Raw genomic sequence first — 26,481 nt, 5'->3', positions numbered from 1 at the left:
ACTTGTTTTTAAATCCTCTTGCATAAGTTTCAACTGCTAAACAGGGCATCCAGTATCTTACTTCCCACAAACAGTGGTCATTTATGACCAGGTTTAGTCAGCATACCCTTTCTTACATGTCTGCAAAGCCACTGGACAATTTGGGGTTTTTGGAGGACAGCTTCACTTCAGCATGAGAGCCAGAGTAGATGTGTAAGATGGAATTTCATATGGGAGAATGGCTGGGCTTTAATTGTTTTTCAGTATTTGGTTGCATCGTGTTTATTTCCCATCTGAAAGGATTATCCTAAGGACAACAAGGCAGGCTGAAGTGGCTCAAAATCCCCTGCAGATTGCTATCACCATCTCCAATGGCACAAAATCTTCCCTCTCACCTGGCAGTTTCTGTTAGTTCAGTTTCATACAGCCCAGATGCAGTCAACTGAGTTCATCTCTCCAGAAGTTTCAGGAAGCAGACATATTTACCCAAGACACTGAGGCCACCATATTTTTGGCCATGTGTTTTGCTCATAATATATAAAACCAATTTAAAATTAAGAACAAGTAAGTTTTGCTCAGTTAAAAAATAAAGCTGTGCACTCTCCTGAGTCTGCCCAAAGTATGCACAGCTGACAGTCCCATTATAGCTAGCTGTGCTAACAAGTTGCTTGGGCCCATCTACACAGCACAATGCAGTACTGTGTGAAGGTCTCAGCCATCAGCAGCTGGAACAGCTGTATGCATACGGCAGCACGTTGCAGAAATATGAGCGTGGGTCCTGGAAGCTGCATTAGCCAATCCACACAGCAAAGGGACATCTGACCTAGACAGGGCTGCACTGTGCTCTCAACAGCATCTTCAGGCTCTTTGAAAAGCAGCCCAGGGTGTCCACCCCTACCTCAGGCCTGGACCTTTAGAGATATGCCAAGGCTGTTTCACATGTGTACCACACTAAAAGCAGTTTCCTGATGCAGTTGAGTCAGTCCCAGGGCTAGCTGCCTCCCTCACTCCCCACCTCCTGCTCCTGCCCTTGTGCTCACACAGGACCTTGCCTGACCCTCTCTGATGAGCCACTTAAAGGTTGAGCCAGGCTGTAGAGGGACACTGCACAGTTAGGGGGTTGTTGGTTGGGTGGGTTTTTTGTTGGTGGTTTTTTTTTTAACTCCTTCTCTCAGTTCACTCTGTGATGATTAGTGCTGGTGCAAGGGAGAAGATGGGAATCCACAGAAGCGTGTTGAGTGCATGTGAGGAAGAGTGCCAGCATCAGTGTCAGAGAGCTGTGAAATCAGTTCAAGCAGCAATTTGATACCATAGCCAAGTTCACTGCAGGAAATACGGTAAAAGAGCTAAATACTGTTAACTTAGCAGCTGGTGGTATTTAACTATGTGTAACATATTCTACAGGAAACCCACCAGCAAATATTTCTATTAAATTGTAGTACTAACAACAATCTGACTAAAATGAAACATGTCTTTCAAACTTACATAACATACATTGTAAACCAGCACTCTCTGGTGAGTGTATAGTAATGATAAATCAGCAGTTTCCAAAAATGGATTTCATTGCTTAGAGTTGTAAATGTGGCACAGCAGTTTTACAACCAGCAAGCCGTTGTTACCCTGCAGTGGTGGCAACTGCCTAGCAAGAAACACAGTGTTGGTACTTGGCTGCCAAAAAGTGAATTCTCAAATACAGGTATTTCACAGCAGAGGTAAACAAGTAATTGCTAAAATTAACTACATGTCATGCAGCTACTAGTACGAATTATAATAAGCTAAGTACGCAGGCAATCTAATTCACCATTCAGTGTTGAAACTCTGAAGAATGAACAAAACATGTTCATATGACTTCTATAAAATGAAATTAGGACATACTCCCATGAAAATGAATATACTTGCTCAGCTGTTTCCTGTTTCCCCTTAACTATCCACAACAAAGCAACAGCAGAGGTCCTATTTCCCAACTTCTGAAACAATTAGCTCACTACAACTCAAGTAAGAACCACTGTTAGGTTTTGTTTGGTTGGCTTCCTTTCTTATTTGCAAGAATGCAGTTACCATCATTTAAGATGGCTAAGATATCATATCATTCTCTGTAATGACTAGATGGCAAAAAGATGGGTGTTGTGTGTGATTTTTAAAATACCAAGGAATAAACACATACAGGGAAAACCTTGTTCTACAAAATGTATTCAAACTGATCTTTCAATAACATCCCTTTTTGTCAGTGGGATTAAATTAGCAGAGAACCTCTCCTAGCTGACCTTCAAACAACGTCCCTTTTTGTCAATTGAATTAAATAAGCAGAGAGTCTTTCCTAACATTAGAACAGAAAGAAAGAAATTTAAAAGTAAAGGGAAGCAAGAAAAACAACATACCTAGCAGTAAACTGCCAGTTTTCACTCCTGAGTAACTGCAGTTACTATTTAGTAAAATGGTGCTATGTTGAGATTGATTATTTCCTGTTAAGTTCCTTTCACCTGACAATCTAAAAAAAGATTTTTGGAACAGAAAGCTTAACAGCAGTAACTTTCCTCACAACATATCTCACATGATGCTTGTGTACAGTTCCTTGAGCTAGTGATCATTTCTCACTATGATGTGCAGAGGCTTAATGGTATACTCCTAATGGAAATTATTAGATTTCTTCCATATCCCTGAGTCAGTAGCACATCTTTTTCCATATGTTTTATAATAAATGTTGGTGTTGTTTGGCACGAATTGGGTAAACGACTCACCTTCATCTAAAGGAACCTCTTCCTCCTCACAGGGAGAAGGAAGGAGGGGCTGTAGAGGTTCCATGTTGATTATGAGTTGCTTGTTCAAGGAGGGAGAGCTGCGACTCTGGGTAATGCTGGTTCTAAAAGATTGGGGAAAACAAGGTCAGTTTATTCACAAGGAAACAACTGCAGTCTAATATGTGTCATCTCAGAATCGTTTTGCATAAATTACACTAGGCTTGAGCTATCATAATAAACTCTGCACACTGAACATTGCTTTCAGCTGTGTTATGTTGCACACTCAGCAGATATAAACCTTTCAATATCTGAAGTGTAAGAGAAGGTTTTGTGCTGGTTTACTTCCCTTTATGCAGCCTGACTCATTTTCATCTTATGCAGGATTTCAGTGTGTTGCTCCTCTTCACACTGCACAGCACATGTCAGTATTGGGCTTCAAGGAAGGGGAAGGTAGAGAGGATACAAATCATCTTCCTGATGTTGTTGTTCCCTTGCCTCCAGGACTGCGTAAAGGATTTGTTATGGTTTGAGCACTGCAGACTAAAGACTAAAGCAGGAACAACTGTACCCCTTCAGTTAACAGATACACAGTGCTCTCATTCATTCTCACACACCCCAGACACTGCTTCCACACCATGCCTACAGGTGCTCAGGATGGTTTTGTTTCTTGACCTGGCTCTAACAGCCTTTCCTGGTACCAGGTGTTGAACTTTCTCAGTAAAGTTTGAGGAATGCTGTCAATTTGCTTCAGAAATGAGGCTTACTAGCCTAAATCATATTACTGAGAAAATAAAATGGCTCTTTAGAGTAAGTTATCTAGGATTTACATGATACAGGCCTGAAGGAATAGTCCTGCAATAAATCTGAACCATTACATTTACAATTTACTTTTGACAAAAGCAGAGATGAAAAGGAAGAGGATTCTATTTGACTGTGAATGGTACATAGGTACAGTGCTGAAGTGTCACAAAATGCATTTCAAATTTGCACAAAGACTCAACTTACAATTCCACATAGATAAACAAACTGAACAAAGCACCTATTGCAAGTGAAAAGAAGGGATTGTGTGTTGCTCAAGGTTTGGGTAAGCTCAGGACACAGATGTCCTATGCTAAATCACATTACATGTCATTAAATATTCTGTGGGGATAAACAAGCTTTCTTGCTCAATTGCCATGATTCCTTGCTCATTACCAAAAAGCTACCCAAAGCATGCCCAAAGCTACTTCTGTCCTCATTTGCATCCTGTGAGCAATATCTAATAACTATTTTAAATTTTCACTATCCAAAGAAGGTTTTCACTCAAATTACTATAAATTACAATCACTTCAGCCCAATGGTACCTCCACAGACTTGTTATACATCCCCTGGATCTTTGTGCTTGCTGTAGAGAGCTATCAAGCACAACCAAACTAGGAGCTGTGCCTGGGAGCACACATAAGGCTCCTATTCCATACTTATTTACAAAGATCCCTCCTTCAGGCATGGCCTGGAAGCAAAACATTAAATCAGTGTGTATTTGTTAGAGGAACTTGCCACTGCATTAATGCTTCATGACTACACACTTCAACAGATTTTCCATCTGTAGTGCTGTAAGTGTAATATGCAAACACGAAGATACTGAACAGTAACCTCCTCACAACTGCACATTTCTTTCTCAATGCAGCCATGGTACCACTGAATTGACTTTGAAGGATGTGGTGCAGGGAGAGAAAACTTTATATATATAAATATATATATATATTTACCTTCAATCATATTATTTCCTCTAAATTTTTTGCTTCTGAAAAACTACCATTTCTCATCTCAAAATCCTCTTTTGCAGAGTAACTTGTTTCTAAAGCCTGCTTTGTTATGAGTTGAAAATTTTCTATGCTTTTTGCCTACTTGTGCTATTAGGACAAGCTATTTACCTGTCTCCCATTTCAAAACCTGCACTACAAAAACCACTTGAAATCATTGGACTTTTTCTTAATCTTTCTAAGAAACTGAACTTGGAGCTACTATAATATTGTAAATGCAAGCATTTTAAGAAGGTTAATCATAAAAAATATACATTAATATGTATGGGAGTTAAATCCATATGACATTGCTCTAAAAACTTATTTGCCGTCTGGGCTGTTTCTTTATGTACACTAAGAGTTTTAAACAATATTGTTTAAAATACTTTAAATACTGAAAGCAAAGTAAAATACAAGTTAAATCTTGTGAAAATCTCTACTTATCCTATGGAAAAAAGAAACCCTATGGAAATTAGGCAATAAGCTATTTCCTTATGTGAATAACTATTTTAATTTAAAATGCATTTGTGTGCCCAAGTATTCTACCCTGCCTCAATGACGGACCTATATTCTACCTTCTGTGTTCTCAGTTAACACATTCTGGGTGGTTACTTACCCCATTTTTAAATGTAATCTGCAAAAGCATGTTCAAAAGCATCTCTGCATGGCCTTACTATTAATTACATAGTAGGGCTGGACAACGTATTTATAAATATTTGCAGCAAATATATTCTTACCCTTTAGTAAAGACAATCCACTTTTCTCTCAAATATAGTCATAATAGTCATATTCAATTAAAAATAAACAAAATACAGACACCTCATCCCTGAAAAAAAATCACATTAAAAATAGGGATATAGCTGTAGAATGCTCAGAAAGTTAAGTAACCTTTTAAAAAAGTTTTTAAATAGCTTTTTCCTGCTGGCCCCTTCTCTTCTGAAGGACTTTAATTAGGTTCTTATCAATTTTTACTGTCACTACAGTGAGTGATAAGGACCAGAAAGCATTAGTTTGTTTCCAAAGTCTAGCTGCTTACTTCTAACAAGCCAAATTTTTCTCTGAAAAAAAGATTCTCTGATCTTTTTTCGCTTTACTGAATGAACTTCTTGCTTTTTAATCTGACTCTGTTACAGAAAAACTATCAAGTATACTTTTAAACATACTCATATGATATAAAAAACAGAATCTTTCAAAACCAGGCAAGAACTAGGAATAAAACGAGAATGTACTTTTCTGTCAGTATCATGTAATAACAGTCTATGTCATAACACAGAAAATAATATAAGCTACATACCTGACTGATTGATTAAACCCAGCTTTGAAGCAGCACAGATTAAGTTCCCTTGTGTAGGAGACAATACGCTATTGTCAGAATTTTGTAACACTGGCAACACATATTTCCCAATGCTTGCAAGCTTCATTGAGGAAGCTCAGAATGACAGCCATTACATCTCATAGTAACGGAAAGAGAATTTCTCTGTAGACAACAATAATCCTTCTTAGTCCTTAAATTTTAATATTCAATGTCAAGACATACCTGTGAACTTCAGGAGGTTCCCTCTGGATTTTAGAGCTTGCCTCCACAACCTCTTTGGCTACTTTTCCACTGCATTAAAACATGAAATAAATATTCAAGCAAATACATAGATGAGCTCATTATGCCAAACACTATACATACAGAAACTATTAAGTTACATTCAAAGGAAGAAAAGAAAAAGGAAAAAAAATTCCTATGTAGTGGATGTATAATGGCCCAGATTAAAGTCTGATGACCACCAGTCTGCAAAGTTACTGAAGAAAAAGCAGCCTTTAGTAGAACACTAGGAGTGGGACTGGACTGTCCCTCTAATGCACCCCTGGTCCAGAACTGCACAGTTACAGGGGGCATACAATCTCTGCACTGGCCACACATCCTTGTTTTTACAGAAACTGCACTAAAAGTAGAACCCTGTTCTGGTGAAAGCGCTCTTTGACAGAAGCCTCCAGTTTATTTTATAGATGATGCTAAAGAGACAACAGAAAAACTTTCAAATCCTGACGTGAATTAGGTGTGAACAGGTCCTCAAGAAGGAAAAGGCCTCCATTTGCTATGAGTAATTAGTGACATTTTCTTTTACTTTCTGAAATGGTTTACCAGGAAAAAGAAACAGCAAACACCCACCTGTATCGGAATCTACTGCCTTTAAAAAATATCTTGCTGCTGGACATGGTCTTGATCTGACTGGATTTTGCATACCTTGAAGAAAAAGGACAGAGGCTGTCACATTTTCATCACAGAAGGAACCATATAAGCAAAAATGGACAAGGCAAACTACAAGATTTGTTATTTTTGTACCACAAAGTAATATTCAATAATGGGGCTTTTCAGGTTTTTTTAAGGCCTTTATACAAATTAGAATATAAAGCATGCATAAAACAATTCAGATGGCACAGAATGACTGAACATAAAACAAGTGATAACCTGGATAGGAAAGCAAAAAAATTAAATGCAGACACTTGCTGCATCTCTAGGGATTTTCATTCACAAGATGAAGGAAAAGCCCTAGGACAAGTTTGCCCTAACACTACCTTGTTTGTGGGAAGATATGGTTATTTCCATTTTCCCACTAGTAAAACAAAGAAATAATAAAGAAGTGGTAACACTTGTCTCCAAAAGTAGTTCCATTTCCAATGTCTCTATACAGTCAACTTCTTAGCAGCCTACAGCATATCCTACTGCTTCTCTCTAATCACCAAGTACACAGCAACCTTTTACCACAGTCTTTTATCACAAAGATCATGGAAGAGTACCTCAGACACACCATCTCCCTGACGTTCTCTGCCTTCAAAATGGCAAACTGATTTCATATTGAGTCTCTCATTCCCAGACCCTAGTAGACAATCTTCTGTGATTTATAGCTACTTGAAAATAATTACAACAGCCAACCCTGAACCTGGATTGAGAAAGGACTAAAGCTCTGTTTTTCAAAACACATCAAGCAATCATGATCTTATCTTAAATTCCAAGTATCAAGCTCTTCTAAGCAGAGGAGAGGACCAAATCTAATTAGGGCAAAGCAGCATTATCATTAATTATTTATACAACCTGGCTACATCTGTTCTAATCTTATTAGAATACCCTGTTGGTATCATACAGAACATAAACACAAAGGATTTATCTAATGCTGTTAAGCAAATAACAATCCACACTGTACAGCTCAGTTTCCCTGAAAGCTTTTGTTGTTTCCAATCTACTAAGCCTTTATTTACAGATTGCTTTGGCTTCAGTTTCACATTTGGAGGATTGTTGTTATTTTTCTGCACTACGGATATTAATCATTACCATTTTCCAACATATCAGCCAGGTTCCTCTCTATTGAATATCACTACCAATCTTCATTTTACTAAAGTAGTTCTCTTTTAAGACCCACCAAAATTGAATCAGGCAAGCATAACTTTAAGAAATCATGCTAAAGAAATAAGCCCACAGTAGTGCCCTGACGACATTTGGGAAGTAGAATAGAACATGAGAGAAGCAGCCCTGCAGACACCAAGGTCAGAGAAGAAAGAGGGGGAGGGGGTGCTCCAGGTGTCTGAGCAGAGATTCCCCTGCAGCCCATGGAGGAGACCCTGGGGAAGCAGGCTGTCCCCCTTCAGACCATAGAAAACCACTCCAGAGCAGATATCCACTCTGCAGCCCATGGGGGACCCTGCACTACAACAGGTGGACATGCTCTGAGGGAAGCTGCACCCTGTGGAGAGCCCACACAGGAGCTGGCTCCTGGCAGGAGTTGTGGCCCATGGAGGGGAGTAAGAAGGTGAGAAACAAGTTAAATTAACCTTCCCCAGGTCAAGTCTGTTTTGCCCATAACAGTAACTGGAAAGCAATCTTTCTGTCTTTATCCCAGCCCATAAGCTTTTTTATCTTATTTTTTCCTCTTGATCTGTTGAGGAGGAGGAGTGAGAAAGCAGCTGGGTGGGCATGTGGCACTTAGGCAAGGCCAAACGCACCACAGCCAGGTATTTGTGACCAAAACCCAAACAATTAATATGACAACCATTTAACAATGACAACAAAGAGATGATATTCCTATAAGTCTCCCTCAGACATCTTTACTTCAAGCACTGATTTATCTCCTTTGGGCGGGGATTGTTTCCTATTCCCTATATTTATTTCTAGTAATAAAATAAAACCACTCAAACACCATGCTCTATTTTCCTACTTACGTGTACTTCCAGTAGAAAACACTTCCTGATAATCTTTATTAATTTAGTCTCAAACACAATAGATGTTAATAGAGAATTAACAGCTGTATTGTGCCAGCTCATATTTCCTGCTTCTTTGTTGAATATGTCAATTGAATAGATTATATTGACACATATTATTGTATCAGTGTTGAAATGAAAGGAATCTTCTGCAACATAAAGCAGGTCACTAGCATCCATGTTAGAAGACACATTCGTCCTACTTAGTTATTATTTACCCTTACAGCAGCCCCCTGGTGTCCTATGCTCCAACACAGAAACAATAACTTTTATAAAATATGCAGGATGCTGTAAGAAGAGACTAAGTAGCAAGAATAAAAGCTACATGCCTAAAGGGAAGAATCAATAAACAGATCTAACAAAGTCAGTGGACAGCAGAAAGAACGCATAAGAACTTTTTAATGAGAAATTATTTTCAGGTTCTCTTTTAGGGAATAGGGAGGAAGATACTCCTTTTTCCTTGTCAATTTACAGCCTTTTTTGTTTGTTTATTTTAATGAGATGGCTGGCATCTTTCAAAATGTATCTAAGAATATTTTCTTTCTTAAAACATTGCAGAGAATTTTTTTTTTTTCAACAAACTCTTACTAAACCTTGGATTTCAAGTGGGAGAAAATATCTACCAGCAGAGGAGCCCAGAGAATCAAGCATAACAGATTGTTTCCTCCATTCTCAAGGTATTCAACAGCAGAGCTAAGATTAACAACTCTGTTCCCAGACAAAAGTGCAGTACTGTGTCCATCAAACATCATACTACAGAGCAGTGAAAAGAGTGTGCTGGAAAAAGTGTAATTATTCACTGTCAAAATCCTCCTGCCTCATTCAGATTTTAAACAATTTATAATACTGGCTTGAACTGAAGTAATATTCCCCATTAACTCATATTTTCTGTTTGCAATTGAATTCTGTTAATGAAATGAAACATTTCACATTGAACATGCACTTTTTTTCACTTTCAGTATAGATAATGACTTCAAGTTTACATACTTGTAAAAAGCCTGGTTCTCCACCCCACATTTCCAAAGATGCTTGCAGGCTGCTGGTGTAGAGGTATGGAATGACAGCACAGCCTTTTTCTAGGGAAAAGAAGGCAAATAAACTAATGAAAATGTTGAGTTCTCAGCCTGAAGTAGCTGTATGTGATGTTATCACCATGAACCAAATACACTGAAGACCCAAGTTTTCCTCTACAGCCTCAATCTGTGGTTCACCCACAGAAGTACAACCCATACAAAGATGGTATTTAAACTGCCCAGGCATTTGTTTCAGAAGTAAAAAGAGATGCTTGGAGGTGGTAGAGAAGAGTATACATATGAGTACCTTGTAGAATAAATCTGTACCAACTGTAGTCAGGCCAAAATCAAAGGAGGAAAGTCTCTATGTCAAATATTCCACACTGCACACTTGCTATACTACTTACCATCCATTTCTTCCTGTTCCCTATGTCCTACCATCAAATCCTCCCTGCAACCACACAAATAGCCCCTGATACCTCTGGCATTATTTCCTTCCTCCATTTTCTATTCCTCACCTAGATTCCGTCCAAAGCCATAATCTTGGGCTATATCACTCTGCTCTATGGGAAGAACTGATTATAGTATGCTGTGGGAAAAAATCTCTATAATTTCAATGGCAAGAGCCCAATGATAGGACTCCTAACTACCTAGGACAGACTCTATATTCAGCTGACCAAGATCTGAGGAGATGATTGTAATTAGCCAAAAATACCTCACATCGACCCAGTAACGCTCACCTGAATTTTCAATTATATATGTATGTTGCTCATGCTTTAGAGTGGGTGGGTACAGCTTTAGCACTTTAAAATCCATTAAAACTTGACTACACAGACAACTAAAACCATGAATCATAAATGAGAAATGTCTCAGCCCTTTGCAAATCAGTCATTCTTTTGTCAATAGCAATATTGATATTCACCCATATTATCTATTTTAGTTACAATATGAAGTACAATTATTGATTGTTTAGAAGCTTGTTTAGTTAAAAAGTGATGTTATGTTTTAGGTGCTTCTAAATCAAATACAGAAGTTCTGTAAAAATATTAAACCTGACCTCTTTCTGAGATCCAAACACATAAAAAGTCTTCCCTTCATATTTCAGCTTATAGACATCGCACCTAGAAAGAGAAAAATCATTTAAGTATAGGAAAAATAGGTAGATCTACAGGTAAGTAAAGTGAAGTGCATGCAAGTTTCCTGGATTCCCAAAGTCAAGCAGGCTGTCAAATGACAAAGAGCCTCAACAGAAGTCTAACAAGTTCAGCGTTATTTAATATTCTAATTTTCTTTAAAGTAGAGAAGATAATCCCAGAGTATTTATTTTACATCCCTACACAGTTTCAAAAAATTAACTCTGGCTTCTGGAAAATGAAGAGGAAATTAAAAGTATGTTTACATTATATTTATTACACAGTTTGTAATCCTCTTATATCTTAAAATCATAGAACGTCTAATGTAGTTAAATTGAGGGAGATATAATACTCTTATATCTGACCTTATTTATTTGTGGTTTCATATGACACGTCTTAGTAACTGACTAATTACAGACAGAACATAACAGGAAGAATAAGAAAATATTTGATTACGCTTATAACTGGGGCCGTGTGAGTTCCAAACCCATGTCAAAATTTAATTTAACCAAGGTTGAAAGCACAATCTACATATGGAATAGCAGTGCACCATATATATGCAATACAATGTTTCTCCTTAAATTGTAATGGAAATTTTGTCATTACCACAGCTAAAATGGAGACACTGTAGTTTTCCATAAACTTCTCTACAGAATTTGGATGTCAGATGGTTGAAATGGAAATGATTCTAGAGGCAAGGACACTGTTATCCCTGAAACTTTATAACAAGAGTTTTCCTTTAACATTAAACAACAACAAATCATTCCAGTTGAGAAAGTTTTTCCATTGAAAAGAAAATCTCAAATATTAATTTGGATTTTTACTGTGTAGTGCAAATTTCAGCTAATATCAGTTAAAGCTATTAGCACTTCTAGGTCTCAGAAATGAAAGGAGCAGTATGTGGCATTCAGATACATCTCACCATATTGATCTTCCAACAGCCAGCATAGCACTAAGACAGCTTAATTGCTTTTTCTCTATCACTCTTTAATTTTGTATCTGGTTTACATGCCAACAGATAAATGGATGAACCAAGACCTCAAAAGGACACGTTATCCTTAAGTAACATGAAAAATTAAGCGCTGTGAAACTCATTACCCACAGTATGGTAGATACATGCTTGGCAAGTGCTATCCTCTCCTCCCTGCACCTTAGACTGACATTACAGTTACAATGTCCTTATGCTAAAAGCATAAACCACCAAAGCGCTGTGACTAGGGATACCTGAAATTAACCCCTAGGGAAACTACAGCACAAATCCAGGATTGCAGAGTGATGGTATTTAACAGATGTGTCCCCAGAACTCCACAGGGAACTGAATCGTACACACAGGACTACACTGTCTGCATACACCTATCAGGATTTCAGCTTAGTCAACCATCAGGGAGGTTTCTATGGATATGCAGCAAAGTGTCCAGTTCTAAACAAAAAACTACCTCACCATTTTTTCACCTCTTGTCCATCTTCTTCCCTAAAGACAGGCTGGAGTGCTGAGGTAGAGCAGCCACATCTATGTAACTGCTGTTTAGCAGCAGGGCTAAAATGAGATTTATCAACATCTGAGCATGACTGTGCTCACTTTGAACCACACTGCTGTGGGCATGGCCAGCTGCTGTCACACCACCTGCAGGAGCTCGGTTTTACCTCTCCCCCAAATGTGGATGAGGCTGTCCAATTAAGTCAAATGTTTTACAGGAGCAGAAAACAAAAGCAACGCCAGACGAACCAACAACAGCTTCATAAGTGTCCACTTTTTAAAAAAAGAGGCTATAAAATAAAAATTCAAAGGCATTCTCACCTCCTCTGCTTACCAAGTTCTTTCATAGTTTTCAAATTGAGGTTAATTACATGAGGAAATCGCAACATTTCCAAGAGTCAAATAAAGATGCAGGTGGACTCTTAAACTCCTCCAGACATCTCTGCCAACAAGTCTCACTGGTGATTTACAGCATAGTTGAAAAATCAACCTACTCAATTTTAGCATTTGTGCATTATGTTGACTAGTGCACCCTGTGGAATAATTTTCACTGGAGAAAGAATGAGACCAAGTTATTATTATTCTCCTTCTCATCTAAGATCCTTTAAAACAGAAACATGATGAGGGAAGAGAAGGAAGATCCACATGGTTCATCTTAAAGACAACAAATGCAGGTGAAGATAACAGGAAGAAGGGAAGACGTGGGAGAAAAGACTCTTGCATATTAATCTACTCTTACTTCACATGCTTACCATTTTAACAAATGAATTCTTTTATTCCCCTGGAAAACTACAAATCCTGCAGCTGTGAATCCTAAAAATGTAGTTGTCGCCATTGAGTCCTTGAAAGAGAAAAAAGAAATATAAATTTCCCCTCATCCAGTGAGGCATGTGTTACTGATAGCATAAATTATTACTCCACTATAGATTACCTCCATTTCATTTTCCTTTTCAAAATAAATTTTGCCTTCAAATTGTACACTTCTAAAGAACAAAGACTGCTCTTGGCAATACAGGCCTCATTTATTTCTAGGCATTTAAACGAGTAACAGCATCTTATACTTTGCTTCCATCTACCTGTAGCTGATGACAATGAGGAATCCTTAGGTACACTTGCTAATTTTGTTGAAAACATACTTCTATGTATGTCCCATTCTTAATGTGGTGACTAACTACAAACCAGGAATTTGTATCTGCTTCAACACTGCTATTTTTTAAGATTTCACAATACGTTGTTTCTCTGTGAGATGCTGTGTTGGAAGTACTGCTGACAGACAGCATTTACTACAATAAGCAAGTACTCTTGAGCACTAACCAGAACATACAGTGATACTTGTCCTTCAAATAGGAAACACCATTTTTTAAAATTTTTAATTCCACAATAAAACTTCTGGCTTGTAGTTTTTGAACAGTGATTCAGGTGAGGTTTTTATTAACTGGATTTCCTGTCCATTCCAAGTTTCAAACCTTCACCTTGCTAAAGTTAGTCAACCATATTGTGCCTCATGTTCTACCAATAAAATAAGGGGGAACAGAAACAGGGATGCTTCTGGAGTAGCAGCCACAGCACTGGAAGGAGCACATCGTAAGGAGCCAGGGAAGCACCTTGCTTTGCAGTGCACTTCCTGGAGATTGAAAAATTTTCCTTAAGCATGTGCCGTGAACCCCTGCATACCCCCACACTACAAGCCCTGCCACACAGATAAACAGGAAATTCTGAGCCAGTTTTGACTCTGTCCTAAGTGCCAACATAAGTCTCTGGGATGCCCTCTGAAAATCTGCAATACAGTTTCAAACTATAAAGTTTACTAAGTCACTGACTTCGCTGAGCTCTGAATCAAACACTATTTCACACAGCAGCACCATTCCTAGCAAAGTGTCTTTATGTATGCAGTTTTATGTTAGAGTGGACTGTTTAAGGGTGCTCACCACCAGAACAGCTAACCGGACAGCACTGCTGTCCAAATGAGATGGTATACAAACCAAAGTAAAAGCAGTGGTTAAAACACAAAGCAAGTAACACTAAATGCAAACACTGCAGATTATGCAGCTAAAACCAAGTAATTCAAAATGCAGGTGTAAGGGATAATCAGAAGTGGTAACTAAAACCACCTTCTTACAGAGAACCATAAAATAACGAAGTGGAGGAATATGGATACGCATATCTGGTTCTCCCCTCTGTACATTTGGTTTGCTGTTCTTCCTAAAATCTGCATATTTTGATGGTGTTTGAAAAACTAATCTTCCAAGGACTAGCAATTTGTTGCATCTTCAGGACAGAATAACACTGAATCCTGAGAATCTTGGCAAACACAAAATATTTCACACTTGAAGTATTTAGAAAAACCTTTGTGTTAAATGCAAAGAAATGATGAAGTATAATCAAAACTTTTGTCATGACACTACTACATTCTCCTATGATGTTCTGCTTCCTTTGAAGAGACCTTTCCTTTGACTGATGCAGAAATGTCAACTGGTCAATGTTCTTCCAAGACTTAAATGTCATATGTAGTTCCAGGACAAGTTATTTTATAAATTACTCCTGATTTGTGTCTGGATAAAAACCAGAGCTAAATCGATTAAATTAATGGCTTTTTACTAAATATTATTAAAAAGAACATTTTATTAAATGTTAGTAAAAAGAACTGTTACCTTGCAAGGATGAGGATCAACACCGTATGTTTCCAAAGAATATGATTTCAGGAGCAAGTTAAATTCAGCAACAGCTGGGCTCTGACCTCTGAAATCACAAAAGAAACAGCAGTTTGACTGAAAAAAGAAAATAGGAGAAAAAGATTTTTTGACTGGAGAGTTTAAATGCCTAAAAAAGGAGGAAAGAAAAGTTCTTGCTGAAATACAAACTATTTCAACCTTGTTCTGTTTATAATATAAAGACAGAAAACCTTTCACGTGTTTTCTCCTGCTGAGCTGTACAGTGCCTGATGTTTTCAAGTAAATTTTGATGGTTTTTTCTCAATCCTGAAATAGCATATTATGCAGTTAACCAGAGTTATCCAATATCCTGCAAGTATTTGTCATCCTTTGATATACATGCACGTCAGCCTGAATATGAAATAAACTTCAGCACCTTTTTTCCACAAACTCTTGCTCCCCAACTCATTTAAAAGGATTGTGCAGATTAACAAACATTCCTTCCAGCACAGGGTATAAACACAGCAATCATATTACACTGTCTTCTCAGATGCACACCTAATAATAGCAGTGCCTGTTACCACCATGATAGTTCAGAATCTGTCAGCATTTCCATTATACGCCCCTATATTTAGGGTGTCTATAATCAACCATGAATATACCCTAAAGCCCGAAACACGGCCTGCAAGACTTGAGTTCTAGATTAAGTTTTATTATTTGATATTTGCTCTTCTAATTCCTGCAGTTACAATAAGCTCTAACACAGATTTACAATGCCTGTTTGTCAGTGAACTGTTCTGAGTATTATTTTATTTATGTATTTGCTTGACTAAAGTATATGATTCTGATAGATAATACAGTTTTGTGACAATGAGCAGTGCTTAGGACCTTTAGAAAGCCAGGCCTCATAAATACTTTTCATGCAAATTATCCAAAAAATGAGCCATAGACAGATCTTCAAGGAACACAGCCATACTCATATTTTATCTTACCCTGCCTTTTGGGGTCCAGTCTCACACTGTGACCAACAGCACTCAGGAACTGGCATTTAAAAACTGCTCTGTGCACTGGTGTAGAATAATTTCCCTGTAAATCTGTTATCCCTCAGTAGCTAGAAACCAACAAGCATTGACATAAGAGATTCAGTACCCGACCCAAAGTACAATTTAACAATTAAGACAAAATGTCTAGCATGCTTGTGGATGTCAAATCCTATTTTGAACCTTTCAAGCTGATGCCCTGTGACAATGTAAGTGTCAGTAACATTTTCTGTTACAAAGTTTTAATTCATGCTCATTTGTACTTCACTGCTCATTGTCTCCCAGTCAATCCCATGATACTTCTTTGGCTTCTTCCATATGACTTTTGGTCCTCTTTGATACTACACCACTTGCACTTTTCTTCAGATCACATTTTTGTTGAAGTTTAGCTTTTAAAGAAGAAAAACAACACAAAGATTAGAGAAGTGCCCTTCTTTCTCCTTCCTTTTTGGTCACTTTCTCATCACTTTCCAATGCAGAGGAACATGTATAAAGTGAAACAGCTAAATTTACACAGCTAGATATTGAAGGGGAAGACAGCATGAAAGCAGCAAACAAACCAAAAATGCTTATTTTGCCCAATCAACTTTCTGACGGCTCTACTAAACTGCTTTTTTCCCTTTTCAACACTAATAAATCACAACTTCAAGTATAATCACAACTCTAAGATCATAAATGAGCCTCAAAATGGCAACAAGTTTGTTTCACGTACCAACCAACTGCACAGGACAGACCTAAATTACTTAGAACACTTACGTTGCATAGTGAAAAGCCTAACAAACAGACAGTTTGATTGCTTATTGGAAATCGGGCCTCACAGAAAAATAAGATCATAAAATGCATCCTTTTCCCACCTCCCTTTCCTGGTACAAAGGAAAGTAGTCAGTCTTCTGGTTTGAAAGGACCAAAAAGTGACAAATAATTTGGAACAATGTGATTTGGCGGTTTGGCATTTCCAAAAGGGAAAAAATTATCAAATTGCAATTATTATTAAAGAGACACATTAAAAAAGAATTAGCATGCTCTCTTTACCTATAGCCTCTGAAACTATGCTGTCTTTGTGCACATCAAGTGAAACAAGCTGTGACGCTTGGAAAAAAAGCAGAAGACATGGACAAGTTTGATCTTATAGGATTACAGGCTAATCGAATGGCTGTTGTGCAACACCTTAATAAAACATCACAAAGCAGAAGAGTCAAGGTCAATATCAAATGAAAAAATCCTCACTCATGCTTTACCAAGGGATTAATATTCAATCCTTACTAATATGCTTTTCATCTGTAACTTAGCAATGAAATTTTCCTTATTAAATGAAAATGCACTACAGCAAATCCTATCAGCAAAGAAAAGACAGTATTTTTCTATCAGTCTATCAGTGATTTAACATTAGACACGCATTTGATTGGCTTTTTTAAAAAGCCTTTAAGCTTTCTACATGCAACAAACACCTTACACAAAATTGTATAGGGTTTCCTTATGCAAGTGTTTCAACTAATACCACTTACAGTGGAAAAACAGGGATTATTTAGACAACATATCTCTGCTGTTTTGTAACTCAGTTCTCTCAGGAAAGTCAGGTCTTTCTCTCAGTGCATTCACTCCTTTTGACCTTATATGACTTTCCAAATTTTTCAGTGTATATTCAGCATTAAATGGAAGATGTATTCCCTTTCCATATGTTGCAGCCACTATAGCACCCAGCTGCAGCATGCCAAAGGTTTTGAACAGAACCAGTGAAAGAAACCATTACAAAGTCTCTATATACCGTAAAAATAATAAAATGTGGATTACTTGTGAAATTAGAGCTCCACAGTTATTAGCTACAAATTAAAGATTCAACCTAGGAATCAATCAATCTAAAAGTTCCCTAATAAAATTTTAATGAAACAAAGACTTTAATAGAAGATTGAGAGTCTGCAACATGGTGTTTCTTCCTTTAGGCTCAGGAGAAGTATGCACTAAAGGATGTATAAACTCTGTTTATTCCCCACAGGGCCCCCAACTCTGAAGCACTTCAAAAGCCAGGAAGCTCAACAGGGAATACTTCCTGGGTGTGCAAAGGCAATGATCTACTTGGTTTGCTGGGCTGCCCACAGCAATTCACTCTAGAATTTTCTTCCCTTCATACCTTTCCTTTGAGGTATGTATCTGTTACATGTTGAAGTAGTGAAACTTAGTGAATGTCAAAGATGAGACAGCACAGGATTTATCATTAGTTCCTTTTAACAGAGAAGACTACATAGCAATAACAGCAAAGAAAAAGCATTTTCAATGCTATTCTCAGTTTCTTGCTTCCTGAATCACTTTATCTTCTCTGATTCTCTTACTGACTTATAACATGCTGTGAGATACTACTATTATCATACTACTAATAATAAAATTCATAATGATTGTCCATCCTTTTGCCTTATCTCTATGTCAAACAAAGTTACTTGCTGCAGAATACAATAGCAATACTGTATTTCAGCATGCCCCATGTACAATTAATTTCTGGATATTTATGGTCTGTAGGGTGTTTCAATGTAATTAATTCATAGAATAAGTAAGAATGTACATAATGATCTGGCTTCTAGAAACATTACATATTCACCTACACGCAAACCAGGGAAAAGTACCATCCATAAAGCTTTAAATAACATACGCTCAGTATCCATCAAACACCCTTTGCCTGCTCTGCAACTGTGAACATACTTCACTGCAGTCTCAGGAGAGATCACAGTGACTATTTCAGGAAGGATCTCCATCTACTAATAATCTCCTCGTTACATCCCAGATCTTGTACAGGACATCCCTCAGCAGAACAGGGTTACCTGGGTTTCCTTTTAACCTAAAAAAAGAGTCAAAATTCTGTATAAAGAATCTACATTTAGCCACACCATATTCTGATTACAGAACTGCTTACCACATGGCTGAGGTTTTGCTGTTGTTTTTTCAATCTTTTTACAGGTGGATGAGACTCCAATAGATATACAATAATAGTGCTGAAGGTCTTGAGTAGTTTTTACTTTCCCTTTAAGCTCAGGAGATTTTGGCAGACGATGGAGATGGTTTAAATACAGTCTGTCTGCTAGTATTTTTAGTCAGGATGAAGGTGCTAAGGAGGGCAATGTGGTATTGAAACACAAATCTGTTACCAATGTTTCAGTTGTACTGCAGGCAATGGCACAATGTTGGTGATAATTTCAAAGAAAAGCCCCAAATGAAGACACTGGTAAATGAAATTGCGTTGTAGACTGTGGCTCAGTTAGGGCAGAATAGCGAGGCCAGGCTTTGCACATTGCCCAGGCAGCAGCACTGCTCCCCTGAGAAGGGGCTGGGCCACTGGCATCAGCGAGAGAAAAACCTTTAAATGGGTCTGAGTATGAGAAGAGACCTTATCACCTGGCAAGTAGCTGAATTGCTGAAGTGTTGCTGGAACATATAAAACTTAGAAAACTTTTAATTTGTACTGCAAAACTGTTTTTTCTCTCAGACAGACAGAATCCTAGGATGAGAAAAACCTGAATAATCACTTTAAAACAATAATCAAATTCTTTTACTGAATCTATTAAATGCTTATGGGTTTAATTTTACACAATGTACACTGTAATGACATGTGCTGCTTACATAACTCCTTCTATCAGAACACGTCAAATTACTTGTGTGTCTTCAGAGATCAGGCTGAGACAGTATCTCCGAAGTCCTTGTTTAGCTATTTGTATTTCAACTTTTCTTCATATGTTGATGCAGTGATGCAGAGAGCTTTAAGCCTATTCAACAGACAGAATACATTTACAGAGCAGATGCAGTTTTAATTTACCTATTATTAATTTAAAATCTATTCCCATGACACAGAGATATCTACTGAGCTATCTGTTTTTAATATCACAGTAGATTCATCTTTCTGGTCCAGACACACCTAGCCTGTAAAGCCTTCTCTCCAATAAAGAAGAGGTGGAGAGGGGCAAAGGAAATAGGTCCTTTCAGCTGATGAAGAAATCCCTGCATTGTAGAAATTCACACAGACATCTGAATTCAGTGGTATGCTAAATATGCAGAACCTGAATCCGAGCCTCACCACAAGACAGGCAACAACTAGTTTGGTAAAGAAAACAACCACATTTTGGATCATGATTATTACCACTCTTCCTGAGGCGGGAAGTTAAAAAAAAAAAAAGCATGCACAGACACACACAATCTTTCTTAAAGCTAAAAAATTATCAATGCTACAATGAAAACAGCTATCTTTTTCAATTCAAGCAGATTATCCTTTTTGCTGAATACTTCTTGGAATTCCCATTGAAAGAAAAATCACATGTATTGATATATCTTTTCAATTTTTCATTGCATCAGACTTTTGGGAAAAGAAGAGGGAAAAGACACCTGTTTTGTCTGTGAAGTTCCTTTCTCTAGATTACTGATACAAATGCATCTTCCATTAAAATCATGTTCAGGTCAAGCTGCTCCTTACCATAAAGCTTCTGGAAATACTCTGTGCCATGCAGACACCAATTCAACTAAACAGCATCTCACTCTTACCATTTTCTAGTAAGTGCACCCAGAATTACAAGTACAGTTCCTTAATTTTAATTGGTTTTAAGCAAGTTGTAAGAAAAAAAATGGTTCAGAAAAACAAAGCCTTGAGGAAAGCAACACACACATCATTCTTCCAGGAAAGGACTACATGACCAGGAGGACCTGTTGTTTCAAATTTCTAATAAACATACATTCCAGCCATCTCCCTAATTCAGCAAAATTACAACTGATAGAGAGTGAAAGAATATACCAGGAAAATATAGCAGAATAGAAATAAACACATTATTCACCTATTACAGCAAACACAATACCATTTTAATACCCGACCCGATCACTAAATTAGAGAGGATTAGATAATTTTGAATTTGCAGTTGACATGTGCCAACATATAGCCTGATGGATAAATCTAAATGCCTACACTGGGAAATTGTAAATGAGCCAACGTGGGCTATCAAGGCTGAAATGAAGAGGACATTCTGTGCAGCCCAGGGCTGTAACGTAGGTGGTACCCCAAGCAGCTGTCATCACTATCTGCCTGTGAATTCCAACTACACATCATTGTCCTCCTCAGCTCTTCAAAGTCCTTGGTATACTTTGTATAGCTGAGAACTACAAAGACTTTGGCTCCTTAGGTCTGGAAGTCAAGATATCCCTGCTGTAGCCCAAGTCCTGCTTGTTTCCAGACTACCCCCTTCCCTCCATGTAAACCTCAACAGATCCTCGGTCCCCAGCAAAGTGGCCTCTGTCTCCTGTAATGTGTTGCAAGTTTTGGAGCACACCATATGTCCTTCCAAGCGGATTCCCTTCGTGTGTACAAGGCCGTTAGATACCAATGTGATTAGGCTCGTACAATAAGCTAAATATAAAGCATAGATCAGTGAGGTGCCAGCATTAAATGCATCTAAGCAGATAATATGTACTTTTAATGGCAAGAAGCTCTTAAATGAAATACTAGATCCACCTTATTCTGGACTTGTTAAATGGGAATTTAGTTTTAGCACTTTTTAATGTATTCAACAGCATGCAAGAAGTTGCTTTAGTCTTGGATCGAATTATATTAACACCCACAAAGAGAAGCATTTTCTAGCAACCCTTGCCAAGTCTTCTAGGCTAGCCTCCCAGAACATACTCTGATAGTAATATTTGTAGTTCCACTTGCCAGTGGCTCCACTGACAGTTACAGCCCCACGTCTGCACAAGAGCTGCAGAGCCAGATCAGCAGACACTGGGAAATCCTGTACTACTGCTGGCCCCAGAGTCTGAGCATCCATGGTAACCCATGGTACAGTGAGGGGAATACAGTAAGAGAGCAGCAGAGGGAAGTTAGAAGTACTTAAATCCCCACTGAGTACTTACAGTGTAGATGATGCAGCAAAGGATAAAAAAGATATATGACTTTCAAATCAAATTTAAACAACAGTTTTCATTTAGCTTGGATTAAAGACAAGCACTGTTTTGCTACTGTGGTTTTCAAGAAAATACTACCCTTTAGCTTAAAAGTTTAAACTGCTTTTGAGGTAGTTAATAGCAGAACATGGCAGTGATTTTACACCCTCAGAGGAAACTTTTTCTTCTCCCCCACATACAACTTTTGCAAAAGCTGGTGTGGATACACACAATGGAGACAACAGCCAATTCAGTTGCACTCACCCGTCTTGAGCCTGTATCCACACACTGGCCATCCCAAGCAATGATAAATAACTTGCATTTACCTATACAAGGTCAGTCTGGGAAACAGGCATCTGAACAGGTCATGTAACTCTTGTAATTTACCGGGCAAAGTTAATGTTTGCATAGGGCTTTCAGGTAAATTAATGACTGTTTACATAACACTTTTACATAAATTACATGGCATAATATTTCCTATCAGAAATAATTACAAATGGACCATTAGTTTTGAGGTGGGATACAGAAGAAAAAAATCTTTATTCTCAACCACTGAGTCCTTTCAAAAAGAAAAAAAGGAAAAAAAACCCATGACTCCTACAAATATAAATTCCCATGATAGGGATTTATGTGTATCTTCTCTTTGGAAACCTCTGTATTTTCAGGTGTCTGGCCTCAGGGAGCTCTGTCTGACAGGTATCTTTCAAAAGCCAGGGAATTTTATCAGAGTAATAAATGTTCTGTTAAAGGACATAAGAGTTGATGTAAATTCATAAGAAGGAATTTTTGTCTTGGAAAAGGGAAAAAGGAATGTGACTGCACCAAAACCATCTGATGCTTTATTTGGTTATCTGAAGCAAATCCCACAGAAATCCCACAGTTGTAACAACATAGAAGTCAGTTTGGAACTAGTACTGACACAGGTATGTAAATACATATGCACAAAGTCCATTCTTTTGTAAGAGGAGCCCACAAAATCCAGTATCAAGAGCTAGAAGCAAAACTGGGAAGCTACTAATGCAGGTTGCCCAAACAAACAGTACTAATTCTGCCACAGGAAAAGTATGATGGTTTGGGAACATCTGAAAAGAGCAAACTCCTAATGTATTTAAAAAAAACCCAAACAAACAAAAAAACCCACCCCAAAACCTCAAATTCCAAAGAGATTATTAAAATCACCTGAGTGATCTTTCACATAAAAACCCAGTAATCCTAATAATCCCACTGCTATGCTTGAAGAATTATCATTTCACGCAGCTTTCCTCTCCTCTACCTAGAAGATGTCATGACTCTGCTTAAACTCATTTGACGGGTTAGTTTCGGTTTGGTTTCCACCAAAGCAATACAGAATTCTTCACTATATTTTTGTTAAACTGGGGGCTTTTGGTCACCACAAATAACAATGAACTATGGCTTTATACAATGAGGATACTGCAGTGTACTAAATATCTTTAATACTACCAAAATAGGTGAGAACTGAATGTGTGGTTCCATGTACTTTTGCGTGGAAGTCAAGTGAAAGAAAGTAAGTTATTTTTATCTTGGATCATTTCACTAATGTGATTTACAATGCAACCTTACAAGCACTTGCACACATCTAACTAAAAGGGCTAAGGGACATGCAAATGAACAACCTGGGGAGGGACCTTAGCATTCACTTCACTTGAAGAAGGTGCACCAGAATACACTCCCAGAATATCTAGATTTTTATGGCCCAAATCTCTCCCAGTCTGTTTATAGTGGCAGGAAAACAGAAATGCAAGTAGCTATTACTTCAGTAGTTATATTGTGTTGTAACCCAACATACCCAAAACCATAATATTCAAATTAATTTTGAATTCTTTTAAGAACAAGTCTCCAGGTCTCATCAGTTCCTAGTGCATCCTCACATATTCTAAGATTTTAAGTTATAAGAGCATTATCTACTTGCCTCCAGCAGTATACTGTATCTTAAAAGAGGACTTACTTGGAATGACAGGAAGATATGTATTGTGATGAAATCAAGGCACATGTTTGTCCCACCACTGGTAAGGTTCAATGAAATTATTTCTGCACCTTTCCCTTTCCCAATGAAGGAAGAATAATTAATTAAAATTCACCAGACAATTAATCACAGCTCAATAAAGCTGACATGCATTTTTGTCTGTCACATTTACATTTTTGCAATCAGGTGCAGTGGAAAGTCACATAAAAGGTCACATTTTGCTAAAATCCAGTGATGCTCTCACAGCCACAAAGGGTAAGAAATAGGGGCACCATGTCATACATCCATTTTAATTAATAAGAACAAGGCTCCTAAATGACACAAGATGAGCCACTAAGTCACTGGCAGCTGTCACAGTACCCTATTGCTGCTTCCCAGACACTCCCCTCACAGTCTTCATGTGCCTTTCAATAGACAAATTCTTCTGTCATGCTGTAGGACAGAAGAAAATATGCGCCCAGTGAAGAGGTCTTGAGGATGCTGAGACAGGATTCAGTGAAGACCTGGCCTCTTCCAAGCCACAGGGCTTTGGTTATATGGGAGCCTGCTGCAGGAGAGAGATGCCACGACCTTTGTTTATTTACACATGTAAAGAAAACAAAGAATCAGACTCACTTGCAGTGCTGAAACTCAGAAGTAACTCTTCTGAAAGTAGCAGAACAGCAGCTGGATTAAAATGGCTTTTCATCTCTTCTGCTCTCCTCACATTGTTAGTTCTCAGTTAACACATCATTCAAGTATCTTTTTAAAAAAGGTCAGGGGAACCTTTTGCAGCATTTTTAAAAATACTCATTGAGCAGCAAAACATTACTTCTTATCAGAAAATTCAACTTGCTGAATGCAGTGAAACAGATGTCCTGATCAATACCAGACAGAAGCCTGTAAACACAGTGTTTTTTCTAATCATCTTTTTCCAGCTAGATATGGAAATCTGATCATCTAGTACTGGGCCTCTCTCTATATAGAGCTCATTTTATGACAGATATATTTTATTAATTTGTACTCCTAGAATACAGGTCCGTGGAATTAAATATCTGGAAAAAGGTAAAACTTCTATATGACTAGTGAATGTCTGATGTAAAAAACGTAATAGGACAATCAGTTTGGGGAAGACAGAGCTACAGTGGAAAATTGCTATCCAGACAGTTCTGAAACTGTCCTTGTAACCAGACAAATAGGTAAGGCACACAAGATGCTGACATAAGCCAAAGAAATCAGAAAAGAGGGCTGTAAAGAGCTGTAAGCCACTGAGCCTAACATTTATAACATACAAATTGGTAAAATCTAGAACAGAAATAGAATTAAGGAACATATATATATATATATATGTGGGATGTATGAGAAGAGTTCTGCTATAAATTATAGTTATGCCTCAAACCCTTCCTGGAATTCTTTGCAGGAATCAGCATATACACAAGCAAAAGAAGTCAGGTTGATACCACCTGATTTCCTGTTCTGGTTTGAGTGAGTGTGTGGGGGTTTTGGTAGCGGGGGCGGAGGTTACAGCAGTGGCACCTGTGAGAAGCTTCTTGAAGCTCCCCAGGCTCCAAGTTGAACCTCCCTTTGCACCAAGGCCGGGCCAATTAGCGACGGTGCCTGCACCTCTGTGATTATGTATTTAAGAAGGGGAACCTGGGAGGAGTGGTGGGAGTTGTGAGGAGATCATCTGTGTGAACACTGAGGTCAGTGAAAGAACAGAAGAGAAGGGGGGGAGGTGCGCCAGAGCAGAGATTCCCCTGTATCCTGTGGTGAGATGGCAGGGGGGCGCCCCCCTGCCACCCATGGGGGTCTACAGTGGAGCAGATGCTGATTTGCAGCCTGTGAGGGGCCTCACACCAGGACAGGTGACTGCACCAGAAGGCTAAACAGGGAGCTTTGGCTGCAATACAGGGAGAAAAGGAGAGTTTACGGCCTTTGACAAATTGCCAAGGTTTGACAAACCTGATCTCCTTCTATGACAGGGCGACCTGCTTATTGGATGAGGCAAAGGCTGTAGATGTTGTCTACCTTGACTTTAGTAAGGCCTTTGACACCGTTTCCCACAGCATTCTCCTGGCAAAACTGGCTGCTCGTGGCTTGGATGGACACACACTTTGCTGCGTAAAAAACTGGCTGGATGGCCGGGCCCAAAGAGTTGTGGTGAACGGAGTTAAATCCAGTTGGCAGCCGGTCACGAGTGGTGTCCCCCAGGGCTCGGTTTTGGGGCCACTCCTGTTTAACATCTTTATTGATGATCTAGACGAGGGGATCGAGTGCACCCTCAGTAAGTTTGCAGATGACACCAAGTTGGGTGGGAGTGTTCATCTGCTCGAGGGTAGGGAGGGTCTGCAGAGAGATCTGGACAGGCTGGAGCGATGGGCTAAGGCCAACTGTAGGAGTTTCAATAAGGCCAAATGCCGGGTGCTGCACTTGGGCCACAACAACCCCCAGCAGCGCTACAGGCTTGGGGAGGAGTGGCTGGAGAGCTGCCAGTCAGAGAGGGACCTGGGGGTGTTGATTGACAGCCGGATGAACATGAGCCAGCAGTGTGCCCAGGTGG

The 26,481-nt window shown here is 38.5% G+C and overlaps 1 protein-coding gene across 4 annotated transcripts in view; it reads right to left on the bottom strand.

The window, feature by feature from the left end:
• The window catches only part of FRMD3 (FERM domain containing 3), a 147,043-nt gene that overhangs the window by 18,200 nt on the left and 102,362 nt on the right, over window positions 1–26,481 (bottom strand). For 2 of the 4 annotated variants that reach the window (XM_074856360.1, XM_074856362.1), the window contains exons 7-14: window positions 15,018–15,105; window positions 13,119–13,207; window positions 10,814–10,877; window positions 9,731–9,819; window positions 6,660–6,734; window positions 6,036–6,104; window positions 5,793–5,840; window positions 2,718–2,839 (exon numbers count right to left, since the gene is read on the bottom strand). In XM_074856360.1, coding sequence (XP_074712461.1) covers window positions 2,718–2,839; window positions 5,793–5,840; window positions 6,036–6,104; window positions 6,660–6,734; window positions 9,731–9,819; window positions 10,814–10,877; window positions 13,119–13,207; window positions 15,018–15,105 — 644 coding nt within the window. The remainder of the gene's footprint in view (window positions 1–2,717; window positions 2,840–5,792; window positions 5,841–6,035; window positions 6,105–6,659; window positions 6,735–9,730; window positions 9,820–10,813; window positions 10,878–13,118; window positions 13,208–15,017; window positions 15,106–26,481) is intronic. The other 2 variants (XM_074856361.1, XM_074856363.1) reach the window with 1 other exon arrangement.

The sequence above is a fragment of the Strix uralensis genome, chromosome Z (assembly GCF_047716275.1).
Source record: "Strix uralensis isolate ZFMK-TIS-50842 chromosome Z, bStrUra1, whole genome shotgun sequence".
Lineage (NCBI taxonomy): Eukaryota > Metazoa > Chordata > Aves > Strigiformes > Strigidae > Strix > Strix uralensis.
The sequence above is the reverse complement of the archived record's forward strand: the minus strand, read 5'-3'. Positions and strand labels throughout refer to the sequence as shown.